General features: G+C 42.6%; 1 protein-coding gene across 2 annotated transcripts; it reads left to right on the top strand.

Moving 5' to 3' along the window:
- Positions 1-1,977: 1,977 nt before the first annotated feature.
- LOC310879094 (volume-regulated anion channel subunit LRRC8A) lies at positions 1,978-19,613 on the top strand. Of its 2 annotated transcripts, XM_083793523.1 has the most exons (4): positions 1,978-2,069; positions 7,326-7,420; positions 13,051-15,175; positions 16,979-19,613. In XM_083793523.1, exons 3-4 carry the CDS (start codon positions 13,061-13,063, stop codon positions 17,252-17,254), a joined length of 2,391 nt encoding a protein of 796 aa, XP_083649649.1. In that variant the 5' UTR covers positions 1,978-2,069; positions 7,326-7,420; positions 13,051-13,060; the 3' UTR covers positions 17,255-19,613. The 2 variants fall into 2 exon arrangements, with proteins under 2 accessions (XP_083649649.1, XP_083649648.1); XM_083793522.1 differs by lacking the exon at positions 1,978-2,069 and having other exon boundaries at positions 7,289-7,420.
- The last annotated feature ends 343 nt before the right edge of the window (positions 19,614-19,956 follow it).

The raw sequence follows: 19,956 nt of genomic DNA, 5'->3' as shown, positions 1-19,956 counted from the left end.
TGGTCAACCAAAGTGCTGTACAGGCTAAAAACAGGAAGGGAAAAAAACAAGACAGGCAAAAGAAAAAGAAAAACGGATCAATACAAGCAAACATAACCTAAAAACTAAATATGAAGGGACAAAATAGAAGGAGCTAAAAGAATTACATGATTATACAATTTATATAATCAGGCAGTGTCGAAGGCCACAGTGAAGAAATGGGTCTTTAGTAGGGGATTTAAAAAGCCTCTAATGAGGGAGCAGAGCGAATATGCAAGGGTAGGTTGTACTTTATATTTGAAATCTGAATGTTTATGTACATGTTTGCTCTGTAAATGTAGCGGTCCCAAAAAACAGGTTGAAGTTGCTTCATGTCATGATTATGTCATCATGTTTCAGGGCTAGTGGTGTAAAGAGTGTTGAATAGCTCTATATTCCAATCCAAGTAATCATTGCTATAGTGTTTGTTTAGTAACAGGTGTCTCCTTTCTCTCCAGCTCTTTGGTAAACAGAAAATAATTTTTCAGGTCTGATACCAACTGCTGTTTTCGACCTTTCGACACAGAAGCACCTGGGGGGAAGTGGGCTAAGAAAGGGAACGGGCCAAACCTGAGTTCCTGTTTTACACAAAAAGGAGGTGGTCCTCCCAAGGGCAAAAACAACTGGGAAAACCGAATGGGTTCTCAGATTGTAACCTCATATTCCTAAGGAAAAACTAAAACTAAAATACCGAAATACAATGGTCTCTCAGATGTTACAGTAGCTATGGTCAACAGTAGCCCCATGCGCCCTCTCCCTACGCTCATTCTGTAGCTCCGAGATGATAGCTCATCTCGGAGCTACAGAATGAGCATAGGGAGAGGGCACATATGGGGCTATGGTCAACAGTAGGTTTTATGATGGTGTGAGAATAAAACAAAGTAATGTATATCATTTGAGTTCATCCATTGTAAAATGTTCAGCCAAGCACTGACCTCTTTCCCTCCAGGTCAGAGAACCACTTCAGGTTATCAGCAATAACGTGGTGTTTTTCACATCCTGGACAGGTCACTATTACTACACCTTTGTGGTAAGCTATCTTGGATATCCGTTTCCTTGATCTGGTGGAGCAAACCTAAAAAAATCATTCATGATAAATGTTAATGATTAATTGATAATCCATATAGTCCACAATATATGGAATTTGGAATATCTGACAAGACTGCCATTCTACCCTCCCCCCTCTCACTCACTCACACACACACACACACACACACACACACACACACACACACACACACACACACACACACACTACCTTGCATGTGTAAATTAGCTGATAATGCGTTGTCTGGATCTTTCCAACGATGTCATTTCTACAGAGTGATGTAGTTGAGAAGAATCCTCTTTGTGTCACAGTGGGACACTTATGATAGATACGCGTGTCCTCCTGTGTTGACTGCATAGACCGTAAAAGGCTTGAAGACTGTCTTGTTTTGGATGCTGTCACTGCTCGTCCCAAGTGGTGAAATTGACGTCCATACATTAATCGTGTTGACATTTTATGACAGCGTCTTAACAACCCGGTAAAATGACTCATGGCGTTCGGTTGCGATTAACAAGCTGGACCTTTAAATAAATGTAGATGTTGAGGCTTTTAAAGCCTGAGCTATTTCATCAACATGCATATGATTGTCGCAATGTGATGACGTCAAACACAATCGATTGTTTACTTCCGTCTCAGGGAAACAGACGGAGGAGTTCCTCCTTGCAGGCGGGACTCGGGAGTCGCGGGACTGGATCGATTTAAAAACGTTGAAAAAGACCTAGCCTTGGATCAAGAAGAGTTACTTGTTTAGATACTTTCGTATATTTAAAAAAGAAAATACCTAAAGCTCGACTGGTGAACCTAAAGTGAACTAGCGAAGTATCTCAAAGTATAGTTTAGTCAGAACTGGTTAAAGAAGTCTTGAAGATTATCTTCTGCATAGTCCATGTCATAAAGCTTGTCAAAGAGCTGTGTCTGGGTTGACTGACTGGCTGGGTAAGTGGGTATCGCGTTGGATCTGGACCTTGGTTCTGCATCAACCCGGTGACGTTGCTATGAGTCAGTTGACATCATATGGCTGTGGTCGGAAACTAAAAACCAGGTTTACTAACATAAACATCAAATTGAATAACACCCTCATCACTGACAAACTCGATGTAGCCAACCACTTGAACATCTTCTTTACAAACATTGCAACAAAGCTGGTTAGCAAACTGCCCTCCCACTCTGGGCGTTTTGGTGTAGAGCACATCAAAGCCTTCTACAAAAACCTTGGTGTTTGTAAAGATGATTTTAAAATGGCAATGGTAACAACCGAGGAGGTACTTAAAAAACTGAGTGCCCTCCAACCCCACAAGGCCACTGGCCATGACAATATTCCCTCCAAATTTCTCAGAGACTCAGCCTTTTCCATAGCTCCAGTCATCACCCACATAGTTAACCTCTCCATCAAACAGGGACAGGTCCCCCAAGATTTTAAACTGGCCAAAGTAACCCCCTTGTACAAAAAAGGGAGTAAATTAGAACCCGGCAACTACCGCCCTATTTCTATTCTAAGCTCCATCTCGAAAGTGATGGAAAAAATAGTCTATGAACAGGTTGAAAAGTATCTTGCCACTAATAAATTGCTGTACGAGTTCCAATCTGGCTTCAGAACATCCCACTCCACTGACACATGCCTCCTCTATTTGAGCGATCACATCAAACACGAGGTGGATGCTGGAAAATACTGCGGCATGGTCATGCTGGACCTCCAAAAGGCTTTTGACACCGTGAACCACTCCATACTGGTTAACAAGCTTAAAGCTATTGGTTTTGATAGCACATCAGTGAGCTGGATGCAATCCTACCTGGAGGGGAGAGAACAGATGGTGGAGGTGAACGGAACACTGTCCCCTCCCCTCCCAGTGAGCTGTGGTGTCCCACAAGGAAGCATACTAGGGCCTTTACTGTTCCTAATTTATGTTAACGACATGACTTCAGCTTGTGACTGCAACTTGTTCCTGTTCGCAGATGACTCAGCACTGCTGGTCTCGGACAGGAACAAACTGCAGGTTGAAAAGACCCTCAGCTCTGAACTCGGTAGAATCTGCACCTGGCTCGCTGATAACAAACTATCCTTACACCTGGGAAAAACTGAATCCATCCTCTTCGGATCAAATAGTAAACTCAGCAAGGCAGATGGCTTCTTGGTTAGAGTGGGTGACAATATTATCACACGAAAAGATCAAATTACCTACCTAGGTTCCATCCTGGAGGCTAATCTTTCCGGTGATAAAATGGCCACCAACGTAATCAAAAAAGTCAATCAAAGAACAAGATTCCTTTACAGGATCTCCTCACTGGTCAGCAAAAACACCTTGAAGACCTTAACAGGAGCCCTCGTACAAGGTTTCTTTGACTATGCATCCACCTCTTGGTACCACAGCACCTCAAAGGCCCTTAAAACAAGGCTCCAGACCTCCCAAAACAAACTGGTCAGGCTCCTACTTGGCCTCACCCCCCGAACCCACCTCACCCCTGCCCACTTTGACAGGCTGGGATGGCTTAGGGTCGTCGACAGAGTACAGCATCTTGCAATGGGTCTGGTCCACAAGATTCGATACACCACCAAGATACCCATGTACCTGTCTAAATACTTCCTTAATGTAAACGAAGTCCACACCCACAACACCAGAGGGAGTGCAACAAACCATGTACAACCCAGATTCGGCACAAACAAGGGACTAAATTCTTTTCGCTCCTATGCCACCAAAATGTGGAACGCCCTACCAACAGTCATTAAGACATGTGAATCCCTTGACTCCTTCAAAACCGCTCTCAAAGGGCACCTACGGATGGCTGCAATTCGAAACTGGCCTCTGTAAAATCTGAATCCCCCCCACCCCATTTCCCTCACTGTATATTGTATATTGTATATTTTCCCAGTGCTTGTATATTTTCCCTTTTTTGCTTCCCATATGATGAATTCCTGTTCTGTTCTTTAGCTACATAGAAATGTCTATTTGTATGTCTCTAAATGGTTGTATGTCTTTAAATGTTTTGATGAATTGAACAATGTGGACCCTGTTGTAAACAAGTGTAATGCTTAATTGGGTCGTCCACTCACAGTTGACAGTCTTTGTATTGAGTTTGTGCTTAAAATGTACTGTAAATTCTACAAACTGTTAATAAATATTTCAATCAATTTCAATCAATATGACATCAACATTATGTAGTCCCAGGTTCCCAGCTGTCAGTTATGCCCAAAGATGGACTGGAGTATGATGCCAGACATATCATGTATTTTAGGGGGGGCAGACAGTGACAGACATCAATCTGTTATCCATCCACACAGAGGTATAATTAGGGCCTAATTTAATTTCGCAATAATAATAAAAAGTTAGGGATTGAGGGAATATGACTGAGGCTGATATAGGGCTCAGGGAACATGACCCCCATGGATATTTTACAAAATAGCCTACACGCTTTCTGCCAGACCTATTAATATTAATAAATAATCATGACATGAAATGCAGCTCAAAGTGCAATAGAGAAAAAATAAAAATGCATAAAACAATAGTGAACAATATCTGACTCCAAGTCTTAGGAATTGGGTGAGTACACACACACGCACAGTTACTTCATGGAATACATGAAAGGTAAATATTACAGACATTCAGGGCGGCAGGCCATGCTGTCCCAGACTCCCAGCTAACATGTCCATGTGGGCACCATATGAGGTGCATGTGTGTTTATGGGTACCAAGTGGGAATGGGCTAGAACTGGGCAATTATACTGTGTTCCAGGTAGGTTCTATGTGGGCTAAGTGGGCATGGCTTGAACTGGGCAAATATTGTGGGTTCGATATGGGTTACAAATGGGCTAAGTGGGCATGGGTTAGAACTGGTCACCCATGTCTGGGTCCTATATAGGTTATGTATGGGCTAAGTGTGCATGGGTAAGAACTGGGCATCCACACCTGGGTCCCTTGTGGGATGGAAGGATGGAAGTGTGGATAAAAAACAACAACGAGAGGGGAACTAACGTTAGCGTCGCATTAGCTGGATAGCTAACGTGGTTATCACTACAGCACAACAAGCCTCCAGTCCGGTTTACTTGTGAATGAAACAACACATGGAAGCTAACATTAATCTCTAGCGGTCTAGTCCCATATGGAACCTCTTTGTAATTCTCCAATCTGTTAATACATCTTTCTTCAATCAATCAATCAATCAATCAATCCCTCTGCTATGTAGAGCTACTGATAATAGTAGCCCATAGCTGGCGTAGTAGGGGCCATAAGAGGCTGCTGACGTTCGACAATCTGAGAAACTATAGGAGTTCAAAGACACACCAAAAAAACTCGTCTTAGTGTGTATGTGTGTGTGTGTGTGTCCCAATAAAGTTTTACGTTTTCTCATGCCCCCCATGTAATGCACAATTGTAAACAAATATATCAGTCGTTCTCAACCTGTGGGTCCCCACATGATTTGGGGGTAGTAGGGGGGAGGACCCCAGATGACAGTGAAAGTGACAATTTAAGGACTTTTAAGACTTTCTATAATACCTCAAAGGCTCTAAAAGAAAAATACCATTACTGCATCAAAAGTAATCAGCAAACCATGCATGCTATGAAAACTGGTCAAACATTGGCCAGATTATTAAATAATAAAGAAAGAGGCAACAATTGTGCAAATAGCCGATCTACAAGTTCACAACGAGTTTGTAGATCGGCTATTTTCACATTATTTATCTGTGGAACCATTCTGTTGCTTGTCTGGGTGGGGGGTCCCCAGTTCAAATGATTACTGTGGGGGACCACAGCCTGAAAAGGTTGAGAACCACTGATATGTAGACTAACTGAATATTCCTAAAATTGCTAGCCTACCACCTTGATATAAAATAAAAATGTTGTAACTTGCTTATGTAACTATTCATTGATTCACTCATATACCAAAATCCATTTGGAAAAAAGAAAAAAATCACACCTGTGTGAAGTGAGGGGCGCTCATTTCGCATTATCTAACGTTTGGATAGTTGGTGTCAAGGTGATGTATGATTGCTCAGTAGTTGCTGATGTCTGCTCAGGAGGTTTGAGTGTTTGCTCAGACCGAATTTTTTTAGAGGGAACACTGGGCCAATGTCCAAGCCAAGGTGAGGACTTTCAGGACTATATTATTATTATTATGAGAGAGAGAGAGAGAGAGAGAGAGAGAGAGAGAGAGGGGGGGGGGGGAGAGAGAGAGAGAGAGAGAGAGAGAGAGAGAGAGAGAGAGAGAGAGAGAGAGATCATAGGCGGCGGGTGCGTTTTACCTTTGGGTAGGCTACAGAATTGCGTTGGGGGGGACTGTCGCGGCCGAGCGCAGCGAGGCCGCCGCGGATTTATTTATTTATGTATTTCCCAAATGGTCTAAAAATGAGTTCTTTAGCATACTTTTACCAATGAATTAGCCTATACACAGACAGCGACTGATCAGCCTATTTTGGACGATATGGGTCTTTTCTCGAGTCAGTGTGTAGTCTCACTAGTCTGTCATGGTTAGGTCTCTTTGGTGAATTCTTGATCAGTGTTATTGGGCGCGTTCGGAAATAGCGCACTGAGCCCACTGTGCAATGCAAACTAATAGGCGAGTGTGCTCCGGTGTGGTATTTCCGAACGCGCCCTTTATGTCACGCCTCAAGAACAACTACAAAAGAAACCCGATTAGCACTTTTTAACACCTCTTGGACGGCCGGTGTCTCTCAAGACAGACTGTTGCCTGAGGAACAACAGGGGAGGCGCTGTTTTCCCGAATATTTGACGATGGGATTCTCAGATTGCCGGCGGAGAGGTCCAAAATGTTCGGAATTCCCAGAAAATATGTAATGTAAATGTAAAATGTCCACGAAAATCTTCATGGGGGCCGAAAGGGGCCCTAGGATTCTTCATGGGGGCCATGGCCCCGTGGCCCCCACAGACTCTACGTCGCTGGGCCTGGGTACCCCAAAATGAAAACAAAATAACCCAAAAGATGTTCGGCGATATGCGGGGCTACGCTGCACCTGCACGCCCCAAGGGGGGGCCTCAAATTTGGTCCAGCCCGGGGGCCCTCAGCAGGGTTAATCCGGCTGACCGGCTCTGGTTATCAATTTCATTTTTTGCACAGCATTTAATTTGAAATGCGTGTGTATAGTTAGCGGAGGAGGTGGTTCCGGTTCCTGTGTCAGCAGCTAGCCAGCAGGTAGACTAGACTGGACTGGAGCTTCTTGTTTCTTCAGTTCCTTCTCTGGCTTTTTTCCTGCTGCCTGCAGTGCCCACTGCCTGGCGCCTGCTTCTCTTCTCGGTGGATGTGTGGAGTGGACGTATTGCTCTGTGGCGGAGGGGAAAACGTTAAGAAATGAATCAGTTGTGGACAGAAGAAGAGGCGAAAGACACCATCTGTAATCTATCAGGTGGGTGTCGGTTCATATCAAACGTTTATATTAACACATTCATTGTCGCAGCATGTACAAAGAATATTGCTCATCATCTTCTGTTTTGCGTGTGACATCGTTTCCCCGTCACTCGGTGGTGGAATGTTGTTGTGTAAATACAACAAAGAGCTCTTCAAAAACACACCGACAAGAGAACCTTGTTCATTAATGAATGTACCACGTTTTACACGGACATTGTCCTGCATTACAATGATTACATTGTTTACAGCTAAATGCTACATCATGGTAGTGATTATGCATCAGATACAATGTTACTACTATCCACACAATCGCCATCGTTACGATGGGCGCGATTGTTCCATGATAATAAACATGAGACATGATCTGTTAAAAATCTTAACTATATAGGCTAAGGCGGTCCTAATAATAATACATACAATCGGGTAACATTGGGAGGATATTTTGTATTGTGCTCTCCACTCCCTCAAAGGTAAACCCACTTTGTACAATCGTGTTTTACCGGTAAAAACAAGCTGTGTGTGAGAGAGGGATAGGGAGGGACACTACATGGTCAAATGGTGTCTGCGACTATATTAGAACCAGTTCAACCTGGTTGAAAGTGAAAAAGCATTATTCATGTTTTCCCCCATCTCCTTTCTCAAGGCAGTCACACAGCGGCACCATGGCGTCACTGTCTGTCACACCACTGTAATGTAACGAGAGCACAGGTCTTGTTCGCATGGATATGGTTGCTTCGATGGGTTGTAGAGAGAGAGAGAGATATGACACTAGTCTAGAATGAAAGGGATTTTTGTTGGATTGCTAGATCATGGAGACTTATTATGTATGGAAGTTTGTGTGACTATTTTATTGAGAGCTGATCCTATGAAGTCCAGATAAAATGCTGTCCGTGGAGAAAGTGTATACAACACAAATAACAAAACAACATAAATCACACCCCTGATTTAGGCTTAATTCACCAATATTTAAATGGGCGCTTATCAGTTTAGCCATTCAAGTTTATCGATAGCTATTTCCGATAGCTATTTCTCTAGTGTTTACCCTATCTTTAGTAAGGCATGCTGTTACAACTTCCCCTTTAAAAATATATGCTATCTTTTTGGACAATGTCACAATAGGTGAATAAACATTCAGTGAAAATAGGTGAATATTTGACAAAAGTATTCGCAGAAATGTTTGGGGTTAACTGTGCTAATTAAAACCCAGAGACAGGGTCATGTCATTCCCTTCAGTTCATACCCCACACCCACAGTACAGGGTTAGAGAAGCCTGCTGTAATTGATGAAGTTGAGTTGGACCATGGATAAGCATGTAGTCAGGGGCCAGGGCTGCTTACTGCTTAGAGTAGACATTGACTTAACAAAAGCAGCTCTGTAGGGAAAGAATGTGGGTGAATTCTGCTAGAAGGCCATCAGGAAGCTAAGAGCAGATCTCTGTTAAGATAAGTGAGAGCTTTGGACAAGTATGCTATCAAGCCTGGGTCGCCACTTCAATCAAATTGCTGTGCATCCCATTTTAATTTGAGGAATCCCTGTTACTTCACTGTGGTGCAGTGAGACCGATCAGGTTACAGTCTATCTGGTGGCTGTCTGATAATTGTGATGGTGGACTGCGAGTGCACCGTGTTGAGAGTGTAGTGACTGTAGTCGGCCCTTAGTATCTTACAGTTTGAGTTAAGTTCTGTTCTCCATCTCCATACAGTATTAAAATACCATATCACACCTGATACAATTTTGAGTGCTATTCTGAGAAGGTGTTTTTGGTGTTTGATTCAGTGACATTAATTTACTGCACAGTCCTGTCAACTGACGTGCTACGCCACTACCTCTTTGCTTGAGTTATTGTCTCCACCAGGCCGAAGGCATGTGGGGAGAGTATGTTTTGCACTCCGTCCGTCCGTCCGTCCGTCCGTGTGTCCGTGAACAGCTAATCTCGGCCACCGTTAACCCGGTCGATGCCATATTTTGCACACACACTCCCTGGATGCCAACGATGAACCTCTGCCCCAAACAAGTTTTTGCACAGTACACCTACAGATTTTGTCCAAACATCACGCAAATTGGTACACAGTCTCTCTAGAGCCATTCAACGAAACAGGTCTTTCAGATTTATCAGACTCCATCCTGATTGGTTAAGATTGGCTTCCAAAGTTCACAGGAGTGCTCAGTTTCAAACAAAATGCTGCAAATCATGAACACATGCGTGATTTCCGTGAAATTGTGCACCCACATTCCCACTAGGCCGAGGACGAAATGCCACATGAACAATTTCAACTCAGCCTCAAGGTGGCGCTATAACTGGCCGAAAAGTGTTTTTACCTCTAACTGCACGGATCTGTGGATAACCTGGTGGAGACCTGTGCCCGGAAGGGCACTTTTTCTAGTTAAAGCATTGCACTACTTTGAATCATCACTTGGTACATCCCAACTTAGTACTAGGAACAGATTCTGTTTGGTTAGAGAGATTGCTAGAAGCACAAGGATGAAAGCTAATTTGAATTATCACTATAATGTGTCAGCCTTAAATAAAACATTTCGGATAGGCTACTTATTGTCAGGGTCAAGAGGGAATATTTAGTCTGTCTCTCTACATTCACCTTGTGATCAAATATCACCTGTTATGATCACTGTCACAAGGAGAGGTGCCGCAGTGGCTGTTTGAGTCACTCTGTACAGCAGTAAATAATTTATGAACAGTTCAGTCTGACACATGTTGTCATTAAGTCATGCAACACTAACTGCATGCAGTTCAGTACAGGCTTTGGTGTAAAGCCGTTTATCACGTGGAGATGGTATCAATTTAGTATTTGGTTTGAAATAGTTTCTGTAAATTTGAAATAAGGCTGTGAGCTAGATTCTAGAATAGAGTGGAGATAGTGTGGCTTTCTTTTAAATCTTTTTTGATTAATCCATCCATACCCTTTGATCCTTTTCCTGCCAATAAAAGTGGCAGTGAGTTAGCAAGGTGAATGGGGGATCATGCCTATGTTCGCTTGGTTCTAGCGGGGGACAAAGAACCTCGGGAACATATACCGGTATGCTCTCGGTGGAAGAGGAGTCTTTGGAGAAGATTTTTGGTTACTTGCTTACTCCTCAATGTTGGGCTTGTCATTTTAATGCCAAAGTTCAAGTTGCAGGTCTTTGTTCACTAACTACTTCCTTATGTTTAGCCAACCCCTCGGCCCATTCATTCATTCTTGTACTGCCTCATAGTGTACTAGATTCTGTTAAAACTTTAGATTTGACTTCATGGCGGTAAAATCTGAAGTTGTGACTTACTTACTTTTCTTAGTATACTGTATATCCTCAATCTGAATATGAAACTGGCTTATTAATGTTGAACTATAAGCCTGTGTGCGTGCATGTCTGCACGAGCATGCATGCTGTGTCAGGCTCTGTGGTCCTTCATATCCAGCTTGCTCGGCATTCTCCAAGCCACAATGGGCTGTCGACATACAGGATGTCTGGATGTCCCTGACGCATAGCAGAGTTTACAGTAAAATTAAATGACTTCCCTCCCTCCTCTGACAATCCTAAGCTTGATTACGTTTGGTTGCACTGTGCACGCCATATTGTGCAATGAAGATAGCCGATCTACAAGCTCACACCACGTCCAGCTGCGCTGTGAGCTTGTCGTTTGCTATTCTTGTTGTGTGACTGTGACACCCAGCTAAAGGGCACACTAAAGCACTGTAACTATACGAATATAGTTTGTCAAGTGGATGACAGAGTTCACACAAACTTTGTAAAAAAAGACTGGTTATAGTGACTTCCGCGTTCGGTTGGGATTTGGGGATAGGGTTAGTCTGGGGCTCTATGGTCGGAATATTGGGTTTGGGGATAGGGTTAGTCTGGGGCTCTATGGTCGGAATATTGGGTTTGGGGATAGGGTTAGTCTGGGGCTCTATGGTCGGAATATTGGGTTTGGGGATAGGGTTAGTCTGGGGCTCTATGGTCGGAATATTGGGTTTGGGGATAGGGTTAGTCTGGGGCTCTATGGTCGGAATATTGGGTTTGGGGATAGGGTTAGTCTGGGGCTCTATGGTCGGAATATTGGGTAGTTGGATTAATGGGTGTCGGCTTATTGGGACGTTGGACCCTCAGTATGAACGGCTCCTTAGTCTCTAAATCAGATCAGCATGTAATGGTTTGGAACTGTAGTCCTAAAATGTCTCTTTTGGATGTATGTGTTTCTATCTGTGGTAGAGTGGTTTTAATATAAGTTTATGGTAATAATTAATTTGCTGAACACTAGGCTGATTACAATACCAGGTGATATAATACTGTAACCAAATCATTAGAGCATGCACAGCATGCTCTAATACTTAATTTCTTTCTCTCTTTTTTGAGTGGTGCAACCACTCCTACAACCAGGAATGTCCATGTACCTGTGTGTGTGTGTGTGTGTGTGTGTGTACCTGTTTGTATAAGTGAGCACGAGTATGTGACTTAATAATAGCAGTAGGGGGCGCCAGAAACAGTGAGAGGGGTAGTGCTGTGTCTCTAATGAGAGAGAGAGAGAGAGAGAGAGAGAGAGAGAGAGAGAGGGGGGGGGATTGCACCACTCAGTTCACACGTGTGTGATTTTTTCTTGAATATGAGATCAACAAGATAATTGTCTTTGTAGTTTGGTGGAGCTAAGAATTTCCCCCACTTTTTTTTACACCTGTAAACCTGTGATGTGTCAATAAAGTATTGTTGCGTTTAAGCATTGGAATTGCGCAATACATTTTCGGGGTGAGTGAATTTGCCTCGATTATCTGATTAATAGAAAATCTATCGAATACAAATTTCGTTACTGAATAATTGGTTTACTTGTGTAGAATTATATCATTAACTATGTGTTGTTTACAACTTTACCAAAAGGCCAATGCTTGTCCCTTTTACTCATTAAATTGAACAAAACTATGGGTCTTAAAGAAAGTAGTTTGGGTTAATTTAACAACTCACAATTTGCCATTGAGCCCTAATGGTGGCGCTAGAGAAAAAAATCCATTGAGTGTCCAACATCAATAGAGGTCATACTTTGAGGAGATTGAATGGGACTGTTGTGGAAAAGTTTAAACTCCTTATAGTTTGTCTAATGCATAGCAAGGATACAAAATGCACCTACGTGTTGCGTCAACAATGCCTTCATCAGGGTGACTGAACAGGATTCCAGAACAAACATGACATGCAGATGCAGAGCCTGGGAAGCGTTTACTATATGACAATCAATGGGTAAAAATGGTAAATGGTAAATGGTGCATTTATATAGCGCCTTTATCCAAGGCGCTTTACAGAGATTGTGCATTACATTCACCCATTCACACACACATTCATACACCGATGGCAGCGGAAACCATGCAAGGCACCAACTAGCACATCGGGAGCAATTAGGGGTTCAGTGTCTTGCTCAAGGACACTTCGACAGTAACTCTGGGGGAGCCCGGGTTCGAACTGGCAACCTTACGGTTGACCATCCAGGCACTCTACCCCTGAGCCACCGCCGCCGTTTACAAAATAGTAATGTTGTAAACGTGACAGAATAGGATATAAAACTATCCTCAATAACCTTCCATAGTATTAATGTGACATAACACTAATGATATTCTATTTTTGTGTCTATTTTTTTTTTTTTTTTTACAGATAAACCATCATGATTCCCATCACAGAGCTCCGGTACTTTGCTGACACGCAGCCGGCGTACCGCATCCTGAAACCATGGTGGGACGTTTTCACCGACTACCTCTCCGTTGTCATGTTGATGATCGCTGTGTTTGGTGGCACACTGCAGGTCTCGCAGGACAAGATGATCTGCTTGCCTTGCAAGTGGGTGGTCAACGGGGCCTGTGAGACCATTCCCATCGCCAATGTAACCGTCCCGTATGCCCCAGAACCCAGAGGGATCCAGTACCAGCTCGACCGCCACCAGTACAACTACGTCGACGCAGTCTGTTATGAGAACAAACTACATTGGTTTGCCAAATACTTCCCGTACCTCGTGCTCTTACACACTCTCATCTTCCTGGCTTGCAGCAACTTCTGGTTCAAGTTCCCAAGGACGAGTTCTAAACTAGAGCACTTTGTCTCCATCCTCCTCAAATGCTTTGACTCTCCATGGACAACGAGGGCTTTGTCTGAGACGGTGGTGGAGGAGAGTGACCCTAAGCCTTTGGGGAAAATGAACGGTTCTGTGGAAAAGAAGACCTCATTTATCAGTGAGGACGTGGAGGCAAGTGTACCTATGCTCCAAAGAACCAAGTCTAGAATTGAACAAGGAATTGTAGATCGCTCTGAAACCGGGGTTCTAGACAAGAAGGAAGGAGAACAAGCCAAGGCCCTTTTCGAGAAGGTGAAGAAATTTAGGGTCCATGTTGAGGAAGGTGACATAGTCTATCGCCTCTACATTCGTCAGACCATCATCAAAGTGATCAAATTTATATTGATAATTTGCTACACAGCCTACTATGTACGCTATATAAAATTCAGTGTGGTCTGCAAAGTGGACATTGAGAAGCTGACAGGGTACGCCATGTACCACTGTGCTCACCCCTTAGCTACTCTATTCAAAATTCTGGCCTGTTTCTACATTAGCTTAGTGGTAGTTTATGGAATTATCTGCATGTACACTCTGTGCTGGATGGTCAGTCGCTCCCTTAAGCGGTACTCCTTTGATTCGATTCGTGAGGAGAGCAACTACAGCGACATCCCTGATGTGAAGAACGACTTTGCCTTCATGATGCACATGATCGACCAGTACGACCCGCTCTACTCGAAGCGATTTGCTGTGTTTCTGTCTGAGGTGAGCGAGAACAAGCTGAGGCAGCTGAACCTGAACAATGAATGGACACTGGACAAGCTCAGGCAGCGCATTACAAAGAACTCTCAGGAAAAGCTGGAGCTACATCTGTTCATGCTCAGTGGGATTCCAGACACAGTATTTGATCTAATAGAGCTGGAGGTGCTAAAACTGGAGCTCATCCCTGATGTTACCATTCCCCCTATCATAGCTCAGCTGACCAGCCTGAGAGAGATGTGGCTCTATCACACACCGGCCAAAATTGAGGCTCCAGCTCTCGCCTTTCTGAGGGAGAACCTCAAGTCCCTTCATATCAAGTTTACTGACATCAAGGAGATCCCTCTTTGGATCTACAGTCTTAAGAACCTCAACGAGCTGCACCTGACTGGGAACCTGAGTGCAGACAACAACCGCTTCATTGTCATCGATGGGCTCCGGGAGCTCAAAAGGCTCAAAGTTCTTCGCCTGAAGAGCAACCTAACCAAGCTGCCTCAGGTGGTGACCGATGTGGGCGTTCACCTCCAGAAGCTTTCCATTAATAATGAGGGTACCAAGCTGATGGTACTCAACAGCCTGAAAAAGATGGTCAACCTAACCGAGCTGGAATTGCTACGCTGTGACCTTGAACGCATCCCACACTCCATATTTAGTCTGCACAATCTTCAAGAGATTGACCTTAAGGATAACAATCTGAAGACAATAGAGGAGATCATCAGCTTCCAGCACCTGCACCGCCTAGTATGCCTGAAGCTGTGGTATAACCAGATTGCCTATATCCCAATTCAGATAGGCACTCTGACCAATATGGAACGGCTGTACCTAAACAGAAATAAGATCGAGAAGATCCCCAGCCAGCTGTTCTTCTGCCGCAAGCTGCGTTTCTTAGACCTGAGTCACAACAACCTGACCAGCATTCACGCTGATGTGGGCTTCCTCCAGAACCTGCAGTACTTTGCTGTGACAGCCAATAGGGTATGAACGCTTATTCTCTTCTTTGAAAATGCCTGTGTATTATTTTAGGAGAGGTTTAATTATACCTGAATCCACACAGTGTCTTTCATTTTCTCTCAGTTTTACATGCTTGAATAGATCAGACAGGTCAGGGCAGACATTATCTCTAGCCCTATAGCCATATTTGTCGTACAACGAATAACCAAAACACAAAGTGAGCTTGTAGCTTTGCTTTTTTTCTTTGCTTTTTTGAAAACAATTCCAAAAATAGGCACGCTAGGGTTAAAGTAAAACTATGTAACCTTCCTCTTGCTGCACAAGTGTCTGTCTGACTGGCTGTGAAGAAGATGGAAGTTGCATGCTTTGTGCACCTCCGATTAATTAAAAGCACTTACACAATGTTCTACTTAATGCACTATGTTTTTAATTTAAAATTGCTTATTGGATCATGTGGTCTGAGTAAAAGGATGCTATTATTGTTTTACTGTGGCTGCACACTGAGAATACACTCCATGAGGTCAGTGTGCAGTTGAAAATACCTCTATTTATAGGGACCATTCTGGTGAGTTCTGTGTTTTAATGTCTTTTTCACTCGAGTCCTCTCTACCCATTAGCACATTATCGGCCCAAACGAGTTGTGTAATTTGAAAGTTGTGTCCACCAGGCAAGCATTAATTTAACCACATTTAACAATTAAAAATGCAAGAGAAAAGCTGATGTATCATATATGACTCAGCTATATTCGGAGATTTGATGTAGTGTAATACAACAGACCTATTGTAGAACTCTGGGGGACCCCGGGCAACTAAGTATAAAAAGGGTTTATTGGTTAACCACATTACTCCACTGCCGTTGGTACTTTGTGAGCTTATAGATCAGCTTCTTTGTTTTTCGTCATGCACGAAAGTATATGGTAGCCCTTGAAAGCATTTCATTCCATTCAATGTGATTTCAAGGGGGAGCGGTTAACAGGGCTAGTATATGAGGCTTAAGTGGCTAAATAGGACCTGATGTTATCCTGGATCGCAATGAACTGGACTTAATGTTCTTCCAAACAAAGCAAAACAATGCCAACTGCAACTTTATGGACTTGTAATCTTTTATACCATCTCTTCATTTGTTTGGAAGGCACATATCTCGTTGGCTCATGATGCAAAACCTTTGTTGTCGTATTAGTTAGTATTTCTGAAATATTTACACTCCTTTTGATCAGTTTGTATCTTGTGAGACATTTTCTATTTGGTAAAATCTTGAATGGACGTAGGGTGTACTGATCTTTTTCCACATTCACAATATACCTTTATTTGGGCCTGCCTATCTTACTTAACCCTCAGTCTATGGCCTGATTTTATTTATTTATTAGTAGTAACCCCTTGAGCGGAACCATCTCGTTTTCAAGCGGGACCGCAAATTACAAAATACAAATCTGCATATTAAACGGTTGTATATTGAACTAAGGGGAAGAAGGTTTGTTTTGGTGTTAAACTACATCAGCATAATCAACTTTTGGTAGTATGAGTTGTTGAACAAGTTTCTTACTGTAAATGCGAAGCAGTTTCTGTTGCGGTATAGAACACCAGTGCTGAAGTTTTAATGATGGACATGAGTCAAGCCAGAGACCAAGATATTTGATTTGATCAACTCCATGCAGTTGTGTGCCATCGAGACAGGAAATATTGTATGATTGATTATTAGTTTGTACTTTAATATTCTGATTATATGATGGAAGGATAGAAGATGGGTAGACAGACAGCCAGAAAGATGTGTACATGCTACTCGATAAAATATCAAATTGTCAATTCTATTCCTTCTATCCCTCATCAGATTGAGTCCTTGCCTCCGGAGCTGTTCCAGTGCAAGAAGCTGCGTACTCTGAATCTGGGAAACAACTGTCTGCAGACTTTGCCATCTCGATTTGGGGAACTAACCGGTCTGACGCAGTTGGAGCTGAGGGGTAATCGCCTGGAGTGCCTCCCAGTGGAGCTGGGTGAGTGTCGACTGTTGAAGAGGAGCAGTCTGGTGGTGGAAGAGGATCTCTTCAACACTCTACCATCTGAAGTCAAAGAGCAGCTATGGAGAGCTGACAAAGAGCAGGCCTGAGCTGTAAAACGTGAGCTATTTGCGAGACACAGAGAGATTGTAAGAAAATGAAATAAGAAGAGGTAAAGGCAGTTCGTACGGCAGCCATGTTGGTCGTATCGTGTCAACACAATATATCATCTTTGTTGAGTGACGTTAGGCATGACACTTGTTTGTTGAAGCATAAATTGGGCTTTTTTGGTTGGTGTCTCAGGTCTCTCTTGTCTGGACCCATAACCACAGATCATGTTGAAGCCTCAACAGACGACCGGGACAGTTTTGTGCCACTCTCCTTTCCTTAAATGAAAAGATATGCAAACCTTGTATACAAGCTTGATTGTAGTTACGATCACAAGAGAACAACAAGCTGGAAAGAACCATGGTTTTTGTTGTGCTGGTACTAGGTACTGACTGAATCATGACACTACATAGGACTTTTGCCTGTGTGGCGCCTCCTGGTGGATGAACCACTCTATAAATGCAACACACAAGTTTCTTCACTAGCTGCCAAGGATGTCCACGGCAACACCAGTGGTCACTAATGTGGATGAATACTGGTGTTAATGGCTCCTGACCTAGATCACCTATTCATCACCCTCCGTTGAACTCCAAGTAAACATATTTACCAGCACTGTTTATTCATTCAAGAAAAGCAAGAAGAGACAGGACACATACAACAATAATAATAATAACAAATAATAATAATTAATGAACAACCTCAGCTTTTGGCCATATTGGGAGAAAGAAAATATTCACCTAAAGAGTGTGATAAGATTTCATGATATTCAACATTCAGCAATGTGCTCTATTTGCTTGAAACCGTTTTTATTGTTAATACCTTGGATTTAATAGCATCGTTTGGAGTACGTGGAGTATGTGAACTCCAGCCAGGCAACTCTTATGACTAATATGGCCTTACCTTTTACAAGCTGTATATCCTGTTAATGATCACAAACATCACATTCACGACTTGTTTTTTTTATGCTCTATAAAATGTATAGCTCACATCAGCAGCTTTGTTTCATGTATACCGGTGGTACGGCACGAGCTGTTATTCTTACCAGCGGTTTTATTTTAATGTTATTTTCTAAGCGAGTTAAGGGACATTTCTCTAACATGAGACAATTGCACCTTTGTTCAAAATGAATTTTATTACTCGGAGGCCTTGGCTACATCCAAATGCCCTTCTAAGGGTTACCGGTGATGTGCTCCCACCTGCTCTTTCAATACAGTCCTTCCTGTCCTGAAAGGAGTCTTCTTATGTTTAATAAGGGAATGTTGCCAACTCAGTAATTGGGAGCTGTGCTCCCAAAAATGGAGGAATAGATGAGTCCAGAAAAAGATAAAATAAAAAGCCTTAGCTCGCTGGTCGAGTCATTGGCGTTTTGTTTGTCAGACAGAAAGGTATAGTGGAGTGGCTAACAATTATTATTTTTATTTTTAACAGAACATTACAAACAGCTGCTGACCCAGTCCCTCAATATAATTACAATATTAAATTTGCTAGTGCTATAGAAATTAATCTCAGGGCAGCATGGAGAGCTTATACACAGCTTTAAATGTGTAGAATCAGCAGTGAGTTTGCAATGCAGAGTAAAGTAAATTTATATTATTATTATTCAGTTCCATGTTGATATGAACACTTGTGTCATGCAGCCTTAATAATTGGCACTGAAAAGAAAAGTGTACATTCAACTTGTTTTGTTTCCCCCATAACAGCTGGGTCTTGAATGTTGGGGATGCTTTGGTCATGAATTTTGTTTCCTTTATATTTTTGCTGATATTTAGAGCCTATTTAGACAGCAAACACCTGCAGGCATTTTGAATGAGATCGTCATGGAACCACTATCCCCATGCACCTCATTGTCAGCATGAAGGAAAGGAAATTAATTCCCAGCATTCAAACCGGGAAGTACTGACTTGGAAGAAAATGCCTTTGGTGACATTGTCATAGACAATACCCCCCACACGGAATAGCAGTGTTTCCCAAACGTTTTAGCTTGAGATCCAAAAGAGAAATTTGGCGTCCCTGGGACCCAAACTTACAGAAAGCATTATGAAGTTAAGCCCTAACAAGTTGTGAACTTAAGCCCTGTTTAATATAGTAAAAATAGCCGATCTACAGGGTCCCAGACTTGTATGCTATTTTCACAATTTAAATAATAGAATTATTGATTTTTGTATTTGAATTAAAAAATGCAGGAAAAAAGATGGGCCGTGTCCCTGCCCATTGTTTGGGAAACACTGCAGTATAGCACTTTGCCAGCACTTTAAGTAGTGTTAGATTAAATGCAGCTCACGCACATTGTATCACTTTATGTAACCTCTATCAGCAGCCTACACCTGAATGCCATTGGTCATTCACTACCCCCCCCCCCCCCCCCCCCCAAAAAAAAAGCTTGTTAAAGGTTTTATCTTGTTCTGTTTTGTTTTTATGTTAACACAAACTTGGAAACAGTCAGATGTATGCAGTTTAAAGCATGTGTTGAATGAATGTTATTGCAGCAGGATTTCACAGTTTGTTCTAACACATGGGTCAACGCACAGCTGTAAGTTCAGCTGTTGCCTAGGTGATGAAGTGGACATATCCAAAGTACACGTGATTGCACAACTGAACTAACACCTGACAATCTATCTATTGTGTTTACCCTCCTCATCCCCTAGTCTGGGGTATTGTGTAACGCTAGAAATAACCATGAACAAATGGTTAACCACTTTAGCCC

Source organism: Protomyctophum parallelum, assembly GCF_964188405.1.
Source record: "Protomyctophum parallelum genome assembly, chromosome: 21".
Lineage (NCBI taxonomy): Eukaryota > Metazoa > Chordata > Actinopteri > Myctophiformes > Myctophidae > Protomyctophum > Protomyctophum parallelum.
The sequence above is the reverse complement of the archived record's forward strand: the minus strand, read 5'-3'. Positions and strand labels throughout refer to the sequence as shown.

Bases quoted from the DNA above. Each gene is read 5' to 3' on its own strand.
- LOC310879094 (XM_083793523.1), top strand. From the start codon at position 13,061: ATGATTCCCATCACAGAGCTCCGGTACTTTGCTGACACGCAGCCGGCG. The intron at 15,176-16,978 runs GTATGAACGCTT...ATCCCTCATCAG, and splicing joins TTGCTGTGACAGCCAATAGG to ATTGAGTCCTTGCCTCCGGA.